The following is a 19,680-nucleotide window of genomic DNA, read 5'->3' on the forward strand; positions in this document are numbered from 1 at the left end:
CCCCCACAGCTACAAGGGCTAGGAATCTGAGGTCCCAGTGAGCTGAAATTTTCAAGCTGTCACTTAATAGTACCAGCAAAGAACTTACATTGTCTTGTGACAGTTTATGGAGCTAAGATTGTTTTAAGGTGCCTAGTATTTAATTTAGTAGTAGCCACTTTATAGTTAAATACTTATTATCTCAGCTTCAGTAGCAGTCAGAAGTACTTTACAAAATAAGTAGGACAGATGGCAAATCTTCCTGCATTCTGCTATTAACACTAGTAATTTTTAAGGAAGAAAGGGAGGCTTATGAGCGTTATCAAAGAAAGGTGATGGTAGTGTGGTAGCATTTGACTGCCTGGTCCAACAGCTCTAGATTCCTGCAGGGTTCATTCTGTGGCATCACTGCATTGACTGCAAGTGTAAGTTGGAAGATAAAGAGAGGGTGTGAGATAGTGGTTCATAGCAGATACCACACTGTACTAGAATAAAAACTAATTGTAAGTAATGATTTGCCTCTGACAAGGATTGGGGTTCCCTGCTTCCATCAGGGGAAGAAAATATTAGCCTCAGGCCTTATATAGTTGATAGATCATATACCCAAATGAGTTTTTCTGGTGGGTTGATGGGAGCTTGGGGGAATCTGTCTGTCAATAGGAGATGGAGGCTGATCTCTGAGGTTGTCTTAATGCCATAACAGAGTCAGTCTTGTCTAATTCTGTAATTGTAACTCTGTCCTCTGGGGGAGGTGGGAAGTTGACCCACAGAAGTTAGCTTAGATTACTATTAAAAAAATGCTCATGCATTTTTTGCAGCACTTCCATATCCCATTGGTTGCTTTTAGAAAATTGACCAGCTGACACCATGATCATCAGGTATGGTCATACTGGGTTCCTTGTTCCTTTCATTGTGGAGATCGCTGTAGGGTTTTAAGAAAGAGGAGGAAATTGAATGGTTGAGTTCCAGCATTGTCTTCTTTATTTTGCTTAACCCTGATTGACATGGACCTAAGGGAAGAAACCATGGCCTCCGTCACTTGGGTTGATGGGCTGAAATCAATCTGCTGGCTCTTGTATTGAAGTGAATAAAGTGGAATGGAACTGCTGTTTTCCATCTGAACTGTGTCTTCTTAATTCCCTATTTTCTTACATCTCTGACTATGGGAATTTTCTAGTGCAATATTTGTATTGTAGGCATTTGTTTCCCTTTGATTAACTTTCTACAACACTCAGCTGTTTTAAAATAGGGAGGAAGATGCTGTCATCATTAAAAATACTCCCAGAATAATTTCTTCTGTAAACAAGGCAATTGTTCTGTTTACTAAACCAGATTAAGAAAAACAGTCTTCTTAGTGAAGACTTTCTTGGCTACAGAACTTTCAAACACGGAATGAAGCCAGGCACTGGGTGATGGGATGATGAGAAGACACATAATTAAAGACCATTTGATGTGTCTAAGGGCTGTGTTAGGTACACTCTTAATGATTGGTTGTTTGGAGCTGGGGTGGACCCATTATCACATCAGTGCCAGGCTGAGTGTAAAACGTGGGAAGTTGTTACAGATCCTTATGATCTTGTTTGAAGAATGATGCTGACTTCTGGTCTTGTGTTTTAACGATTTTTTTTTATCCAGGCTGTATGAATGCCTTTGGTAGACACTTTGCAAGTCAAAAAATTTCTTTTCTCCTCTGTGAAAAGTACTGTTACAAATAATATTTTTGGTTTTTAGTAGGTCCTTTATGGGCTGCTTTTCCTTGTCTTTTCTCTGTTTTGTAGCTTGGTCTGACTCTTCAGCAAGGTTCTTTCTTACACCGAAGTCAGCAAAATCAGCAATTTAATCAGTTGCTAGTTTAGCAACTTTATCTAAACAGCTGGTTTGTCATGTTCTGTTTAGCTGAAGTTTGCATTGATTGAATTAGGGAGTAAGGCTAAACACTTGAGTGGGATGTTTTGGCAAACCTTTTTAAAGCAGGAGGGGATAAAATACTAATAGTGAAAGGAAAAAAGCTACTAGAGAGTGCAGTGTCTTTTTCAAGTAAATAATAGCATCACTTAGGTTGGAAAAGATCAGGGAGTGCAACCATTAGCCCTGCACTGCCAGATCCACCACTCAAAGATGTCCTCAATGTCTCACCTAGACATCTTTTTAATACGTTCAGAAATGGTGACTCAACCATTTCCCTAGGCAGACTGTTCAGTGCTTGACAACCCCTTCAGAATTTTTTTCTCCCCTGATACCTAATTTGAATGTCCGCTGCTGCAACTTTAGGCTGTTTATGCTTGTCCTGCCACTTGCTGCCTGGGAGAAGAGACTGACCCCCACCTTACTACAAATCCATTCCAGGTGGTGTAGAGAGTGACAAGGTCCCCACTGAGCTGCTGCTTCTCCAGACACTTCACCAGCTTTGTCCTTCTCTGGAGTTGCTCTGGCACCTCAGTGTCTGTCTTGCAGTCAGGGGCCCAAAACTGAACAGAGGGTTCAAGGTATGGCCTCACCAGTCCTGAAAACAGAGGAGGGAGTGATCTCTTCCCTCATCTCACTGGCCACACTTGCTGATCCAGGCCAGGATGTCATTGGCCTTCTTGGCCATGTGGGCACACACTGGCTCATGTTCAGCCAATGCTGACCAGCACTTCCAGGTTCTTTTCCGCCAGACAGCTTTCCAGCCATTCTTCCCCCAGCCTGTAGTGCTTATTGAGTTGTTGTGACCCAGACAGAGGAGTTCAACTTGGCCTTGTTGAACCTCCTCCAGTTGACTTTGGCACATTGATGCAGCCTGTCCAGATTGTTCTGCAGAACCTTCCTGCAGTGCAGCAGATGAACACTCCCACTCAGCTTGGTGTTACCTGCAAAGTGAGAATCAATCAATCCCCTTGTCCAGACCATATCTTTTCTTTAAAAATATTAAACAGGATTGAGCCCTGGGAACCCCACTACTGACTGGCTGCCAGTTGGATGTAACTCTGTTCCCCACCTGTGTTTGGGCTCAGCCAGCCGGCTTTTTCCCCAGTGGAGGGCACACCCGTCCAAACCACATGCAGCCAGTTTGTCCAGGAGAATGCTGTAGGAAATGCTGTCTAAGGCTTTATGAAGGATTCGGTACCCAGCATACACAGCCTTTCCCTCATCCTCTGTGCAGGGCACCCTGTCATACAAGGAGATCAGGCTGGTCAAGCCAGACCTGCCTTTCATAAACCCGTGCTACTGGGCCTGATCCCTCGCTTGTACTGTATGTGTCTTGTCATGGCACTCGAGAATATGAACCAGTTGCTGTTAATGACACATGACTAAACCTGATAGGTGAGTTTTCCTCTATTTTTGAAGTTTTAGGGAAAAACTCTTACTGAATTACTGCAAAACCTTAGAGATGTCTCTAGAAGTTGAGTATGACTATCCGGACGAATTTGTAGCGATCCTTCAAGTAAAGTCAAGGGAATTGGTGCTGAGAAGTGGCAGTGCTACTTCCCAAAGAGAGTTGAAAGGTTGGAATTGCAACAGCTGCAGCCTGTGAAGTATTTTCCTCCAGAACAGAGCAGGATAGCCTGTAGGATATACTTAAGGTTGATTAATTCTACCTGGTTCATTGCATGGCTTTGTTACTGGTAGGTACTGTTATAAAACCACATCTCTAACTCTACAACTAAATTCCAGTGCAAGATATGAGTAGAGAAGAATAAGGAAGTTGTGGCTTGTTGTACTCAAGTAAAGTAATCATGACACTGTTAGGGAAGGAGTGGAATAGTAGGAGGCTGTATCTGTCAAGTAAATTTCCATGATAACTTGTGGCTGGAATGGCTATTTTGGACTTTTACAGGATTAAGAAACAACAGTTCATTCATAGCTACTGTTAGGGCTGCTCAATGTTTAGGATGTGAGCAACACAGGACTTGATTTTCCTTGAGTCTGTCTTGCCAGATCTGTGTTTCTGATATTTCTCTGTTTTTCTTTTACTAGACTGTGCAATGAGGCGAAAACTCTATTTGAAAAATGGACCTTTTCTTTGATATTTCTGTATAATTTCACAAGTTCAGCAGATGGGATCCTAACTTTTCTTCGTCACTTAGTAATGTATGAAAATAACATTCTTCTGTTGCTTGAGCAATGAAGTTTGGCTTGTGTCAGTAGCTGAAGACTGTGCAGGCATAAGCAGATAGTTTCAGTGCAGCTTTAAATGTCAAAACTGGACTTTAGGAACACTTTCAGTGATCCTAAAAAAGGCAGTAGAAATTTGTGGCAGCTCATACCCTGTTCTGTTTCATCAGCATCAGCCTATCTGCCTCCTGCAATGTGCCAATGCTTGTTTAACTGTGTAATTATGGAAACTGATAGCATGTGACACAAGAAACAGCAAGAGAAGCACAGGCACCTATAAAGGCCAGGTGGTTTCTTTGGGCTGCCAGTGGACAGAAGAGTTCTACTATCACATGGCCTCAGAGAGAACCTAGAGTGAACCCATGCTTCTTTGCAGAGAACACACATTTGGTCGGTGCAAAGCAGCATTCAGCTCCTGACACTGGGTCTTTGTGTGAGAAACTGAAGTGGAGGGATCACCTGTCAGACTTCTGGTGGTAGAGAATGACTATAATAACAATAACTTCTCTTTTGTAGGTTTCCAGATGCTTTAGAGAAAGTTCTTACATTAGTTCATCTTGTGTTCAGTTTCTTGTTTTGTTTTTTTTTTTTTTTTTTACATTTCAGGTTTATTAGTCATGAAACGAATTCTTCTGGTTTTTATCCTGGCTGCTGCTGTTATGTATGGTATCCTGCATGGAAATCTATGGAGAAATAACTTCTACTGGTATGGTGATGCTTTGTTGATTTAGAGTGCAGACACCTCATGGCTGTATGAGAGATGCGAGTTCTTGTGTTGCTCCATAAGTGTTGCTAGTAATCATCATAAGTGATTACTACTCTGTGTGTGTGTTTTGTGGTTGAGATCTTCTGGTACTCTGAGGAAATCACTATGATTGTTTTGTCCTGTCACCTGTTCTCCTGTGTCACTTTCAAACCTAGTAATTAATTTTGAGCCTAGTTGTATGGAGACTTCAGGACCTCAGTGGTAGGGAGCCTCTCTGAGGTTCATGAAAATAGGTGCTCAGGTGAGGAGTTACATGAAGTGCAGAAATAAGGTGTCCATGTCCCCCTCCACCCCATGTGGGTTTAGTGCTAGTTTGTTCCATTAAATGTCTGATAAGTGATGTGGGAGAGGCCTTTTCCACATGTGGGAATAACTGCAGGTGCAGGGGGCACCCTTTGAAAAGCTGAGATTTGTTGAGGTCCAACAGCAGCCCTTGAGGGCAGTGAGGCTTCACTGTCTCCAGGCTCACAGGACAGGTGGCTTGGGACCTAAAATTTGGGGGACTTACTTAAAGTTGAGTTTCCATTGGTCTTTGCACAGCTGTGACCAGGCCTGACCAGACTGTTACGAAGATAAGTGATAATTTTTATAAGTAGTGGTTAATGTGCTCCCTTTATCTTGTTTATGGTGTACAATTGATACAAATAGCTTTCTGTTGTGGTTTCAATTTACTGCAAACCACAGTGTTGTGACATTTCCCTTTTTGCAGGATTAGCTTTTATGGACAGAGTTCCTCTGTGAGGGCTTCTCCTTCCTATGTGACTAGTGGAGTTACAATCAGTTACAATCAGTAAGTTCAGCAGTTGAGTATTTTTGTGGTGGGGTTGTTGTTTTCTTTTGGTTTTGGATAGGTGGGAGGGATTGAGGCTAAAATCTATAGCCTTTTTCGATAGGCTCCCTGCTCAGTTGTACAGTTGTGTCCAGTGGCTATTGCTGTTATAAACACAGTGGTAAAGTGTTTGTCAAAAAGGAATTTGTCCATGTTATGTTTCCAGTGTTTGTTTAATATTTATGGCCACTTTCAATAACCATCTTCTAACAAGCAGTGAATTGTTGGAAGGACATTGGCTTACAATTTTCAAATCTGTGCAATTCTGAATTATACCTGAACAAAGTTAGCACAACTTGGAGGGCAACTTCAGTGCTTAAAACTTATTAAACCAGAAGTGTGTTTCAGTTGTTGTGTTCAAGTGTGTGTATAGGCAGCTCTTGTGCTTGTGACTTCTTGAAGTTAGATTTGTGGGACTAATGAGCACCTATGCTAAAACTTGAAAGCAGACCTCTCTTCTCTCTGAAGCTGTGCTGCAAAATACGGTCTGTGGGGCTGATGCTGGAAAGCAGCAAGGTGACCAGCTGATCGATTTCACAGGGTGCTTTCTCAGTGTCAGTATTCACATAAGAACTTCAGGTTACCAAAATCAGTTAACCTTAATGGTCTCTTTGGCTTGTGGTTCTGATGTGGTGGTTTCATCCTTCTGTCCTTAATGCAATCCACTGGCACATGCTGCTCACACTGAAATTTACCTTCCCTTCTGGGCTTCATATTTGTGATTAATTGGGCTAAATCTCCAAGTCAGGAATGTGCTTAGGAGTGTGAGTCGTAACCTTATTATGGGTGGAATGACTTATCCCCAAAGAATATAATTTTCCTTAAAGTACCCTTTTTCCTTCTCCAAACAAGACTTTGTCTCCTCCCTGAGGAGTGATGGGGATGCTGTCTGGAATGGTTGCAGGGGTGATTGAGCCCAGGAGTCCTGCTTCTCTGGAGATGGACCTTAGTTCTCACTTCTGATTATGCCTGCTTTGATACTTGCTGAGCAAGGGAGGTCACAGCTCCCCTTGGAGCAGCAGTGTGAGATAAAAGCCTGTGCTAGTTAAAAGTAATTGTGCTGCAATGATAAAGTTTCATCTCTATCACACAGGGGGAGGGAGTAATGAAATCTTGGTGTGATCTTAACTCAGTAGTTAGCTTTTACTAATTTGATTTGTCAAACTTCTCTTAGCTTGTTTCTGCTACCCATTCCTGGTCTTGCTATTTATTTGGAATTGTTTTTTTGCAGGCTGCCACCTACGGCTGTAGAGAGGAGGAATGCATTGGATACTTGTCTCCTGAAACCAGCATTTGAATCTTTACTGGGGTGAGTCTTTGTGAGAATTGAGATGGGGAAGGAATGGCTGTGCTGATTGAGGTAAAACTGGGCTATTTACACATTTTGGAACAAACGCTGAGTAGTGCCCTGAGAAAGCTTGGAAAGATCAGACCAAGAACTGGCTGAAGGAGTCTTAAACCTCTGCGCAAAGACACTGTGGCCTTTTTTCCCCCCCCCGGTGCTTTTTTATATAAGAAAATGTTGCTATAATTTTAGTGCTGTTGTGAGTTGAAAGCACGTAGAAGCCTGTAAACTTTGTGCCACTCAAAGCAGACTTGCAGCCTTTGAGTTTTAGTTAGCTCCCGGTCTGGTGAGGTGATCCTAATTCCCTTGCCCATGGATTGTGCCCAGGCTGTCTGGGTGTTGGGTGCAGCAGGGTAGCTCTGTTGTTCAGCAGATGGGGCGGGAATGGGCTCAGACGTAGCAAGAAGAATGTACGTGCACAGCTAGGACAGTCTCACACATTTCTGTAACTTCTTTATACAGACAGTATGAGCTGAAGATCTGTTCTGTGCACTTTGGTAATAGCCTGGGGAGGTTGAAAGGATTTCTAACCTTGCAGAATTATTTATTGGAAAGGATCCAGAGCTAGAAAAGCTAGAATTGAGGATCTTTTCTCAGTGGGTAAATTATGTATTATGTCTAAGCTTAGCAGCTGTTTCTGAACAGCAAAGCAGGTTGCTAAATTTAATATGGGTATTTAGTGCATCGTGTCTCAAAGCTAGTTGGTCTTGCGTACTTAAGCTATGGCCCATTTCTTGGTGTGTGAGCTGTGGTGTTTTGTTTTGGGGTTTTTTTTCCCTTTTTACTGTCAGTATCTTCTGAATACCTAGAGCTTAAAGAATGAGGTAGTTGATTTGGGAAACTGAAAGAGAAGGTTTTCTTAGCAGCTGTAATGTTCTTAGTGGACAAACAAGTCATATGCTGACTGGGGCTTTTTATGACTAAGATTAGGTTTTCTGATGACTGTATATTTCTGTGTTAACATTTTAATCTAAGACCTAATGTGGGGGATCATTACAAAGTCAACCAGTACAGTGAGTGCATGCTTAGTTAATTCAAAGGTGAAGCCAAGGGCATGATAGCATGTGACATGTTTCTGTCTGCTGTTCACTCATTGGGGTGGACTTGGCACTAAGGCAGTAGGAGTGCCTTCCCTGCTATGAGAGACCCTTTTCTGTGGTTCCTGTCTTCCAACAAAAGAAGTGACCCATTCTTTTTAGCACGATGCTTACAAGGTATAATTCCATCATGTTCTAGTTTGCAGGAAGAATGTGCTTTTGAGGCAAACCTCTTTGTGATCCCCGCACACCATGCTTCTCATCCCAGGGTGGCCCTTGTGTGAATGCACTGGGATCCTTTCAGACATCTGCTTAAGCCAGAAGATGCACTGCAGGAGCACAGCCCATGTGGTGCAGCTGCTAAGGGCTGGGACTCTTCTAGAGTTAGACCAGAATATAAAATACCCAAGATGCATGTAATGTGGACATGAGAACTCCATACTTTTTTGCTGCTTGGATACACCGCTGTTGCCTCAAACAACTTACTAGTGTCAACACAGTCATATAGTGTCACTTGTTTGGACTAGGAGTGCAGCTCAAATCAGGAAATGGTATTTTTGATTTAAAACACCTTGCTTCAAACCCTGTTCTTATTTATTCAAATGCCATATACAATAATAACTCTTAATTTTCCTTTTTACCTCTGTTATTTTCAAACTTGAAGTTATTCACTGACTTCTTTGGTTATGTATTCTCTTAAATACGTGGTCTCATGGTGTAAGCTTTCAGTCACACTATTTTAATGAGTCTTTATAAAGTGTACAAATAGACAAGTCTTTTTATCTCACTCTTTACCTATATTTTCTGTTACAAGATCTTATGCTTTTCCATCATCTGTTGGCTTTCCCTGTGTTCGTGGATTTTTTCCTTTTAAAAATGGGTGATAATATGATAAAAAGGGTAATAGTATAAAGAAAGCTTTTCACAAAGCACTTGCATGAATACTAGCTTATGCAGGTACATCATGCAATTTTGAAACTTCTTCCTTTTTTCCTTCATCAGTGTTGACAAAATATACCCATTCCTGTGCGCTAATGATTTTATCAGAGTGGCAGAGTTCCAAGGGAGCAATAAGTTTGAACTACCTTATGGAATAAAGAGAGCAGGTTTGTATTTCCCATGTACCTTATTTTTAATCAGAAATACCTAAATGGTTTGTAAAGCCACCTGAATCTGTGACCATGATCTTTCCTGTGCACTGATGCCAGTCCTTTTGGGGGGCCTAGTAGTGTCTTAATGGTTTCGTTCAGTCCCTCTGACCTGACACCTTCCTGTTTTTAACAAGTAAAACACTGGGTTGGGGTTGCCCCTCCTAGCAGAGAAGCTCCAAAAAGGTGTGAGTGAGGAAGACTGGACCTTACTCAGCTTCCTTCTGTTTGTATGTGGGCTGGAGTGCTAAAGATAATCAGCTATGCTTTGCTAGGAGAAATACTGAGTCGGTGTGATGGGCTTCAGTCAGCACACCTAAACTGGTTGGAACCCAGAGTCCTAATGAGGCAGAAATCCTCAGGTTTAGGCAGTTCCATCAGTGAAATTTTCCTTTTACTGTCCTGGTTTTGAGTGGAATACAGTTAATTTTCTTCTTAGTAGGTGGTACAGTGCTGTGTTTGGGATTCAGCATGGGAATAATGTTGACAACACATGGATGTTTTAATTGTTGCTAAGTAGTGCTTACTCTGAGTCAAGGCTGTCTCAGTTTCTCATGCTCTGGCACTGAGCAGGTGCACAAGAAGGTCGAGGGGAGGATTGCCAGGACAATTGACCCCAGCTGAAAAGTGGCTATTCTGTGTCATATAACATGTCAATACTTAAACAGGAGGGGCTGGTTGCTGCCTGGGAACTGGCATCAGTCAGTAGGTGGTGAGCAATTGTATTCTTCATCACTTGTTCTTCTTGGGTTTTCCCCTTTCTCTTTCCTTTTCCATACAAATGTTAGATTTTTCTGATTCTCCTACCTGTCAAGTGGTGGAGACTCACTGGCTGTGTGGCACTTAATTGCCATCTAGGGCTAAACCACGACACTGAGCTGGCTGCTCCTGGTGTGGAAAGGGCCACAGGGGGGAATTGATGACACTGCCTGGTTGCTGGACCTGTGGAAAGATTTGTTGGCATGTTCCCACTGCCTGTGTTGATCAGGCCAGAGTAAATAGGGCTGATGCCCCAAGAGCCTTAGCCACCCTTTTGGAAAGGGTTGTAAAGTCTCAAATTTCAGAGTTTTTAACACTAACAGTGCACCTTCCTAATCTGGGCTTTAGACTTTTGATTTGCCCTCCATCAGTGGTAACAGGGATGGTGTATTTTCCTGCACTTTCAGGGTTACAGTGAGGAAAACTACATTTGGGAATGAGTTGATTTCTCTTCTGAGGCAAATTAAGTGTCCAGCAGGAGCCTGCCCACCAGGGGTGGCTGGGAAGGTCTCTCTGTCTAGCGTTACCACATTGATTGATGTCTCTCCAAAGATACGTAATACTGTTACTGTTCCTGGCTGTATGAATGCTCTTGAGTCAGCTGAAGGTGGGTAGAAGAAAAACCAAAGTGAGTTAGGATGTGGATCTTGGAAATTATTCCAATTCTTATTTGCTGTAACTAAGATTTTTTTTTTAATACAGATCTCATGCTATTTTGTATTTTGAGGCAGAAAAAACTCAGAGGGGAGCTGTGATAAACTTCATGTTCTTTGGCGTCGTTGGTTGATCTGTGGCACTAAGTTCCAAGTGTTCTGACTTTGATGTTTTTATGCACAGTGCACTACTGTGTTTAAAAACATTGTGGTCAGGATGGCATGCTTAATTTTGTGTTGCAAATACTGAGTGTTTTCATTAATCTTGTTTATATTTGCTTTTAGAGCAATTTTTTCGTTTAGCCCTTTCAAGACTGCAGAACTGTGGCCTTTCCAGTGAAGAAGACAGGTGAGATGGTTTATTTGCGACTGTTTCTCTTATTTGCATTTTTAATATTTAGTACTTACCTGAAAAGGAGTGGATGTGGGTTTATCCTGAAATTGCTCTAATTAGTCAAGACATGTAGTTAGAGTAGACTTACAGGGTCCAAGCAGTGTGTAGCTGATTCCAAGGTTTCAGTAGGCTTGGTTTTACACTTCAGTAGTACCAGCATGCAAGAAAAATTACTCTTTGAGAGAGTTTTAACTTAGAAGCTTCCTTTTATAAGTGTTTTAGAAATTCACCAGCTGAATGCAGTCCCATCTTCCTATAGTATCTTTTCATACTTAGATTGAATGTGACCTCCTCTTTGAAATTCAGTGTAAGATGGAGAGTGTTTGAGATATGCAGGTGCAAACCAGTGTCTGCTTCTAAGCAGAACAAATCTTCGGCATATCCCTGTGCCTCTGATCTGCTGGCTGCTGTGTGCCCTTGTTCCTACATACGCTCAATTTCCTTTTCCTTGTGGATGAGGGAGACCTAGGAAAACAGGAAAGGCTGTCTGTCCTTTTGGAAGTAACAGGGGTGTGGTATGGAAGGGAGCATACCCAAGATAACTTGCTTCCTGTGGATTAGATAGATTAAATCTCATGTTGAAAGCCACATCTGCCATGTTTTGTTTTGTTTTGGAGGTTCTTTGTGTTTGTGTGTCTTGCTTTTTGCTTGGCTTTTGTTGGGATTTTTTGCAGGCAGGGTTGGCAAGTAGACTGAAGTCCTGTGTTTACAAAGTGATGAAATGACTCCTTAGATTTGCAGTCTAGCAAATGGCTGACAGCCTGCCAGATGTGATGTTGATATACATATTTCTTAATAGAGTTGAATGCAAATAACGCTGAGCTTGGCTGTACTTTTGTTTTTTTAATTACAGAGATCATAAGAGATTGCTGCTTGAAGCCAAATGTCAGGATCACAGTTTAATTAAACTTGGGTGGAATATATTCAAACCTAAGGCTTTGTTTTAATACAAGGATTTTATTTTTTTTTCCCTACTGTACTCCTGCCTTTCTCTGTGTTTAGTCTGTTTCTAGGATGTTCAAGTTTGCTCTTAAGAAAAGGAAGGAAAAAAGTAAAACTCTGTATTTTCTATCAGGAGTGTAATAACAGGGTAAATATATACAGAATTGGCTGATAGAAGCTGCTATTTTGTGTGGAGTTTGAAGGACAGTGACAAATGTTATATTAGAAATCCCCTGAAACCGTAAGTTCAGGACCTTAATTGTTTGTGCTCTAAAGCAGAGATGCTTGTACCTTTTTAAGTGGAAATGCTTGTCCTGTAGATGAAAAGTGAGGAAATTGGGATTCATCCTTTAAATGTAGGTCCTCTGAGATGTAGATATGGTTCGTAGTTCTGGGAAGTATGCTTCATTTTATTAAAAGTTATTAACATACTTCAGTGGTACTGAAACAAAATGAGACTATTACAATTTAATATTAATATTAACATTAATACTAATATTAACAAATCAAGCAGACAATGACTTAATACAATATATTCTTTCTAGATCCATCAGGTTTTGTGTACAGCACTCTTAAGGCACGAATCACTGTAGTCAGGAAGAATTTTTATACATATATGTCACTGAGATATAGTGGCTTTTAAAAGTGAATCTCTTTAGGAATTAATCCTAACAATGTTCTTCAGTAATACAGAATTATTAGGCAGCTCTGTAATACTGTTGTCCAATTCAGCCTTCTTGGAAGAACACAAACCAGGTTTCCCTATAAATGTTTATTAAGGCAGACAAATATTAGCCTAGATAAGCATGAAGTCTCTGGTGCTTATATAGCTGTATTTGTGTTCAACTTAGGTAAATCTGTACACAGTGAGCTACAGAGTTTTTTTTCCCCCCAAACTAAGATCAAATTCTCACTTTGTAAAGGTGTGGCTCTCCCAAAGAGTTTGGAAATGAACAGTATCACTGACTTCAGTTCGACTGTGACTTCAGTTCCTTGCTGAGTGCTCTAAGGTCTCTGAGCTCAACAGTTCTTACAAACGCATTTACACAATCCTGAGTAAACAAAATGTGACCTTTGCATCCTCTTTTCATCAAATAACCTCGAAGGAAATAATTTGCATTCCTCAAGTGACTACAGGGATGTGTTGAAGGAGTGGAGTCTGAGGTCTTTTCTTTTTCCACTGAAACAGTATTTCAGTGGAATGTGGAGGATGCAAACCTTCTGACCTTTAGAGGCTACATTTCCATTTAGCAATGTTTTTCTTCTATAGACTAGGAAAATGTTTCTTTTAGCATTTCACCATATAAAGGAAATACATAAGCCAAGGCCTAGCCTTGAGATTGAGGCTTTTGTGCACCACCTGAATGGGGCAGTAGTTTGAGTGACTTAGTACCTGCATACATTGGAGATCAGTTACCATGGTGTTTGCATTGGCACCTGTTTATATTTTTAGTAGATCTCTGACATATAAAGGCAATCCATTTGTCACTCAGACCTTTCCTATAGCTGTTGGTACAGCCAAGGTCTTAATATTTTTCACTGTCACAAATACTGTGCTAGTGAACATCCAGATATTGTGATCTGTTATATTTTACTTGTAGCACAGCCGATGTCGTTTAAGGATATCTAAACTAATTTCTCCTCTTGTCAGTATTATTGACTTGGAGAAAGGTTGAGTGTTTGGGGTTGTTCAATTTGAAAACAGGAAAAGGAAATTTTAAGAAGTGAGGTTGTTAAAGTATCTGGGAGAAACAGTCTGCTGAAAATTCCTGTGTTGACCTGTGATCTGCTGTAAGTAAAAATCAGTTTATTTAACTTAAGAACCTTTAAATATAGTTCAGCCTTGCTACGTATTTTTTATCTCTATGTCATGTGTTCATTTTCTATGATACTATGCTCTGGTTTTTAACATAAACAGTTTCCCTCCCTGCTTATTGTTGTTAGTGGGCTCAGCACTACTGTTTGTTTAAATTTGTTTGACTCTACTCGTGTACACTTCTTTAGACCTATTTGATCTGCTTGTTGACTGTACCCATTTCAAAAATTCAAATACTAATTTTAGATTTTTATTGGATAATTGTTGGCAGCTGATAACTTTTTGAGTATGCATGTTATGAAGGGCACTGTAATTCACAAACTTAATCAAGCTTCAAATTTCACTCTGTTTTCTGTCCAAGTAGTACTAGTCAACTTTTAGTCATAAACAAAATCTAGTCTGCATTCAGCAATAAGAAAAAAGCTTGAATTTGACTTGAGAACAGCTACACAACTTCTGTAGCTGAGCAAACCTCAGTTGCTCAGCTCTGAAGGCACATTTTATTTTGCCCTCCCTGCCCTGATGTGTCCTGCTGCATCATGACTACAGAAAGGAGAAAGCAAAGACCTTTTAATTGTATACCAGAGTGGAAGGCATTATTTCAATTGCTAGAGATTAACTTGCTGAACAAGTATCTTAAATTACCTCTTCCAAAAGTTGAAAGGTATGTAATAAGGAATTACTTTAAGTTAATCTACAAGGAACAGAAAAAGCAGTGCCTCCTCAAAGTAAATGCCAGGACACATGATACAACCATATGCTAATCTTGTGCTTTTTGCCCCTCTCCCTCACTCTACCCTCATCACTTACTGATGACATTTTTTCATCTGGTTTTCCCTTTTCCTTCCTTACATTGAGCTCTAAGCTATAGCTGTAAGCAACAAGGTGTAATTCAGGAAAAGGGCAACTTCTGCATTCTTACTCTTGCTGTAAATTGTAAGAGACATATGTTCATCAGCCTGCTTTCTTAAGATACTTTCAGACTAGATAGAAAAATAAAATGGAAAATTAATGGGCAAAAAGATTAGAGAGGGAAGGGATTTAGGGGGTGTAGAGGGAGTGAGTGTACTGCAGACAGATAGGATAACAGGTTTTCATCCCTCTGATTTTCAAGATACCAGGTCACATGAGTTATGGTATTAGCTGGAAGTCTTTTAATAATTTGCCTTCTACTAAGCTGTTCAGGCAACAGTAGAGAAAGGTATGCTAGCTTTTTTTTCATGTAACCCAACCCTGAAAGCTGCATTTAGAGCACTGGTTTTATGTGTGTGTGTATATATATATATATGTGTGTGTATGTATGTGTATATGTATATTTAAAGGCGACTATTTCTGCAGAGGTTGTTAGTTCTGTAGGAAATTCAGGGAACTGCTTTGTACATTGAGATGTTGCTCAGTCTTGGCTGGAACCAGCTGTTTTGATTGATGTTGAATAATAACTCTGAGCTGAAAAAACAGATTCGACTATTTGAGGAGAAAGAAGTTAATTAGTTTGCATGAAGTGCCATGCTGGGAATTCAATATAAGTTATAGTGGGTTTTGGGACACAGTTTTGGTGTCCTGACCCTAGAGCAAGAAGTGGTAGGGAGCCTTTTTCTTACTTGAAGAAAGAACTAAAAGAGTGGGGTGTTACTATGAGGTGACTTATATTTTCTCATCGTTCCTGCTGCAACCAAATTGAACGGCTTTTGCTCTAAACAAAGAGGCATTTTTACAACAAAAAATGATGTGCTTATTCTGAAAGGAGTTTACAGTTTTACATGTTTGATTTAAACCTTCCCTAAAAAGGCAAAATATATTGAGTAAAAAAACCAGCAAGCCTATTTGTGAGCTCCTCCTCCCTTTTTTTTTTAGCATGTTTTATTAGCATTGAAACAGGACGGTAAAAGCAAAATATGCACTGAGAAAACCTGTGGTAACTTAGAAAATCTTACCCTTAAACTCTCATAAGTTTAACATCTCCACAATACCTATTTTGCATGCTTTTTATCTCTGAATGTATTGTAAATTCGAAATTTCTCTTTTGATTTGATGAAGTATAATATCTTACTTTTTAGCACATAGTATTTTATAGGCCTAGTAATGGTGTCTAATTTGAATCTGCTCATATAAGAATGCAACCTTTCATCAAGGAATCCATCTTGTTACATTATGACAGCATGCACAGTCACTTGTGTAAACGTGTTTTGATTTTGACCATATTAATTTGAAAAGCTGCCATGTGTTATTGGGCTAAGATTTTTCACATGTACAGTTCATAGGCCTGTAAGGTGAACATAAATTTTGCTGCTTTAGTTTGTGTTGGAGGTGTGCAGTTGTATAATACTGTAGAAGCATCTTAATATTGAGTTAGCTTTTCCAGACTCTGACAAATTTGAAGGACTGTGGCAGATAATTTATCAAATGGCACCCATATCACAAACTGGTTAGGTGTGATCTTAAGCAGCAGACCACTAGAAAAAGGAGATGTGTAAAAACAGTTTCACAAGAGAGAAGCCAATTATGGACTTTGTTAGTCCCTGAAATAGTGCCTTTTTTTTAAGCAGCCATAGTACATGATATGGGATTGAATCTGCTTTGTAGGGGCCAAGGGCTGCAAAAGATACAGAATCTTACTTAGAAAATAAGCCAGATAATGTGCAGAAGTATCATTAATAATATGAAGCCAGGGAAGTCATGTATATTAAAAACTTCTCTTTGTTCCACAGCATTCCCTGTCGACGGTGCATTGTGGTTGGTAATGGAGGAGTACTTCGAAATAAGACATTAGGGGAGAAAATTGACTCGTATGATATCATAATAAGGTAAATGCTATCTCTGTTGCATTTTGTGTACACGGAGCAATGGGTAATTCTCCAAGGCCAGGTACTCTCTCTGCCCTTCTCTAGTGTGTGTGTGTTGGAGCTAAATCAGAAGACTTGCTTTTTGCTTGCGTGACACATGATAAGCAATTGTGTGACTGTATTTTAAACCACCTTGGCCACATTCCTGTGTGTGCCTGATCCCTCTGACTGTAGAGGGTGAGTGCACCTGATAATTGCTCCTCTGCTGTTTAACGTGATATGTAAATGCTGGGCTGCTAAACTTTCCTGTACCTACACACAGTGTCTGTCCTGCAGACTAATAGCCGCTGTACAGTAGGAACACAGGTGGGCAGTCACTGATGTCTCTGTGCCTGTGTCCTCTGCAGAATGAATAATGGCCCTGTGATAGGGTACGAAGAGGATGTTGGGAGGAGGACGACTTTTCGCCTTTCTTACCCAGAATCTATCTTCTCAGATCCCATCCACTATGACCCTAATACCACTATTGTTCTCATCGTCTTCAAACCACGGGACTTGAAGTGGCTTTGGGAGATACTTGGTGGTCAGAAAATAGTGAGTTCAATTATTCATATGCCTTGGCTCATCTTGCCACACTTGCTTCTGTAAAATACACATTTGCTTTTAACTATTGTACTCCCAGCTGAGAGGGAGGCACTCGGTGCCATGGTTTAGTTGAGGTGTTAGGGCATGGGTTGAACTTAATGATCTTTAAGGTCTCTTCTAACCTAGTCATTCTGTGAATTCTGTGAGGAGCTCTGGATCTCCTTGTAGTCAGTTTATTTAATATCCCTCTTCCATAAATGCTTTGTCTTCTTTCTAATGCACATATTTGACCAGTTCCTCACCACTGAGCAGTTTACCTCTGGAAAATGTATTTTTATCCTCTTCCTAGTGTTGTTTGATATTTTAACATGCATGCTCCAGCCATTTCCCACTTTATTTTACCTTGCGCACTTGCAGGAATTGCAGAATAATGTTAAAAGTGACCTCTCTCAGAAGGTCCTAAGTCTAAAATCTTTTTGAGTCTTCTTCATTAAGGGCCAAGTTCAAAGTCATACTGAGTTCTCAGGGCACTGTCTGAGTAAATTTTCAGTATCTCCAAGAATATTTCTACAAACTCCATTCCAGTGCTTCAGCACACTTGCAGGAGAAAATTTCTCCTTTTCCTTTCACTGTGTGCCTCTGAGAAGAGTGTGATCTCATCTTCATTAACCCCTTCCAGATAGTTGAAGATGGGCTGAACAAATCCAGCCTGCTCTGACCCTTTTTGTTTGCTGTGGGCTCTGGCCCCTTGGCTGTTGTAGTGACCCTCTGCTGTTCGACATGCTCCTGCACAGCGGGGAGCCCAACACAGCATTTGTGGGACTGCAGAAAGGGCACAGTGCAAAGTAGTTGAGAATAATAGCAACTTCTGTCTGCCTGTTGCCTATGCTCTTACTAAATGGCCAGCACACGATGAGCATTTACGGCCTCCAGGGCATATTGTTGGTACATGTCATCCATCAGGGACCTTTCTGCAAAGCTCTTTTCCAGCCAGCTGGCTACGTCTGCAGCAGTCCGTTTCCTGTTGCAGGAGCAGGTGTTTTTGAATTTAGGGAGATTAAGCACTCTTCTTCTTCTTTAACCTCATGCTTTTGGAGTTTACACTGGTTAGAGTTGCTACAAAACTAAATTCAACTGTTTTCAGTTGTTAAAAATGTCTATTTACTTGCCTGTCACAGAGCGCGAAGGGCTTCTGGAAGAAACCAGCTCTGAATATGATCTACAAATCGAGTCAAATCAGGATTCTTGATCCCAGCATCACCAGGAAAGCTGCTTATGAGTGGCTTCATTTCCCAACAAGGTTTCCTAAGAAGGAGGTACGCTTTTTCCTTTTGCCTCTCCTAGTTTTGTGCAACCAAATGGGTATTTAGAAGCAATTATATCTTTATTACAGTAGAATGTAATGTAGAAAACCCTTTAGGTTTGCATTAAAGTAGTTTGCTATTTAGATGGTGGTTTTAGAAGATGGGAGACTGGAACCCAGAAAGAGTGGCTTGCTTTGTGTGCCAAAAGTACCTTTTTATGGGTTCTGTAATTGGTATGAAATGAAGCTGCTTTCCTGACAGACAAAATGCCTTTACCAAAACTGGGGAAGACAGGCAGGTAATGCAGCATGACAGATTCAAAGAGTTTCTAGAAATAATAGGGAGTCTGGATATGAATTTTGGGTGTTTTTCTTAAAACACCAAGGCACATAAAAATACAGAGAAAAAACCCCAAACAAACAATGAAACCTCCACCAAAAATCAAATGACCAAAAATAACCCCACACCAAACAAACCTTCCCCTCCAAACCCCAGCAGACTGGTAATTCTAACTCTCTGCAATTTCATACTCCTGGGGCTGCGGAGGGACTAGGGAACAATGAAGATATTCCAGCCCTGTGCTAATGATGAATGTCTGGCAGCACGGTTGTACTTACTGATTTGATGCCAAGCATTGTAATGAGCTAACCAGCAATTTGGACATAAAAATATGTTTTAATTGTCAGTTCTTTATGGAAAAATGTTTTTGATGAAAGGTAAAGCTTCAAGCTGGGAACCTCCCTTGTGCAGTCAGGATCAACCATGTGCTGTTTTGCACAGAGACAGTTACCTTGGGTCACATTCCCACTTCACCAACACCACCCAAGTGACACGTGTGGAAATGTCAACAGGCTGTCACTGTGGAGTATCTACCACAAATTTTTTTCTGGTTTACTCTAATATTGAGCGGGTGGCGGGGGGGTACATTCTGTACCTCTTTCCAGTATTTCTTTCTGTTTTCTGAGCTTAATAGTGGTTTTTTTCTCCCTTACTAACTCTCAGACTGGAATAGCCATTTTGGTATGTGCTTGCTTGGGCCCCTGGCATTTCAGGTTTTCAGCCAAGGGTGGCAAGAAAGCAGCATAGTAATTGGATGCCTGACTAATCTAAATGGCCACAGAACGCACATGGCCTCCATGGGTCCAGAAGTCCCTCCTGACTCTTCTGGGGCTCCCCTCTTAGTGGGAGTGGACATTAAAAGCAGTGCTGTCAGTGAGTCAGAGAGATGTGCATGGTGTCAGCTGG

The 19,680-nt window shown here is 40.8% G+C and overlaps 2 protein-coding genes across 3 annotated transcripts in view; both read left to right on the forward strand.

Annotated features, from left to right (window-relative positions):
* Window positions 1-19,680, forward strand: part of ST3GAL6 (ST3 beta-galactoside alpha-2,3-sialyltransferase 6) — a 42,895-nt gene that overhangs the window by 14,683 nt on the left and 8,532 nt on the right. Inside the window, exons 2-9 of one of the 2 annotated variants that reach the window (XM_077174337.1) lie at window positions 4,681-4,780; window positions 5,550-5,630; window positions 6,901-6,978; window positions 9,054-9,157; window positions 10,897-10,960; window positions 16,472-16,567; window positions 16,954-17,140; window positions 18,310-18,447. In XM_077174337.1, the coding sequence (XP_077030452.1) occupies window positions 4,681-4,780; window positions 5,550-5,630; window positions 6,901-6,978; window positions 9,054-9,157; window positions 10,897-10,960; window positions 16,472-16,567; window positions 16,954-17,140; window positions 18,310-18,447 (848 nt within the window). The remainder of the gene's footprint in view (window positions 1-4,680; window positions 4,781-5,549; window positions 5,631-6,900; window positions 6,979-9,053; window positions 9,158-10,896; window positions 10,961-16,471; window positions 16,568-16,953; window positions 17,141-18,309; window positions 18,448-19,680) is intronic. The other variant, XM_077174338.1, reaches the window with a different exon arrangement.
* Window positions 18,326-19,680, forward strand: part of DCBLD2 (discoidin, CUB and LCCL domain containing 2) — a 419,219-nt gene continuing 417,864 nt past the window's right edge. The window contains exon 1 of the mRNA XM_077174332.1: window positions 18,326-18,447. The gene's annotated coding sequence lies outside the window, so the exon portion shown is untranslated. The remainder of the gene's footprint in view (window positions 18,448-19,680) is intronic.

The sequence above is a fragment of the Agelaius phoeniceus genome, chromosome 2 (assembly GCF_051311805.1).
Source record: "Agelaius phoeniceus isolate bAgePho1 chromosome 2, bAgePho1.hap1, whole genome shotgun sequence".
NCBI classification, from domain to species: domain Eukaryota; kingdom Metazoa; phylum Chordata; class Aves; order Passeriformes; family Icteridae; genus Agelaius; species Agelaius phoeniceus.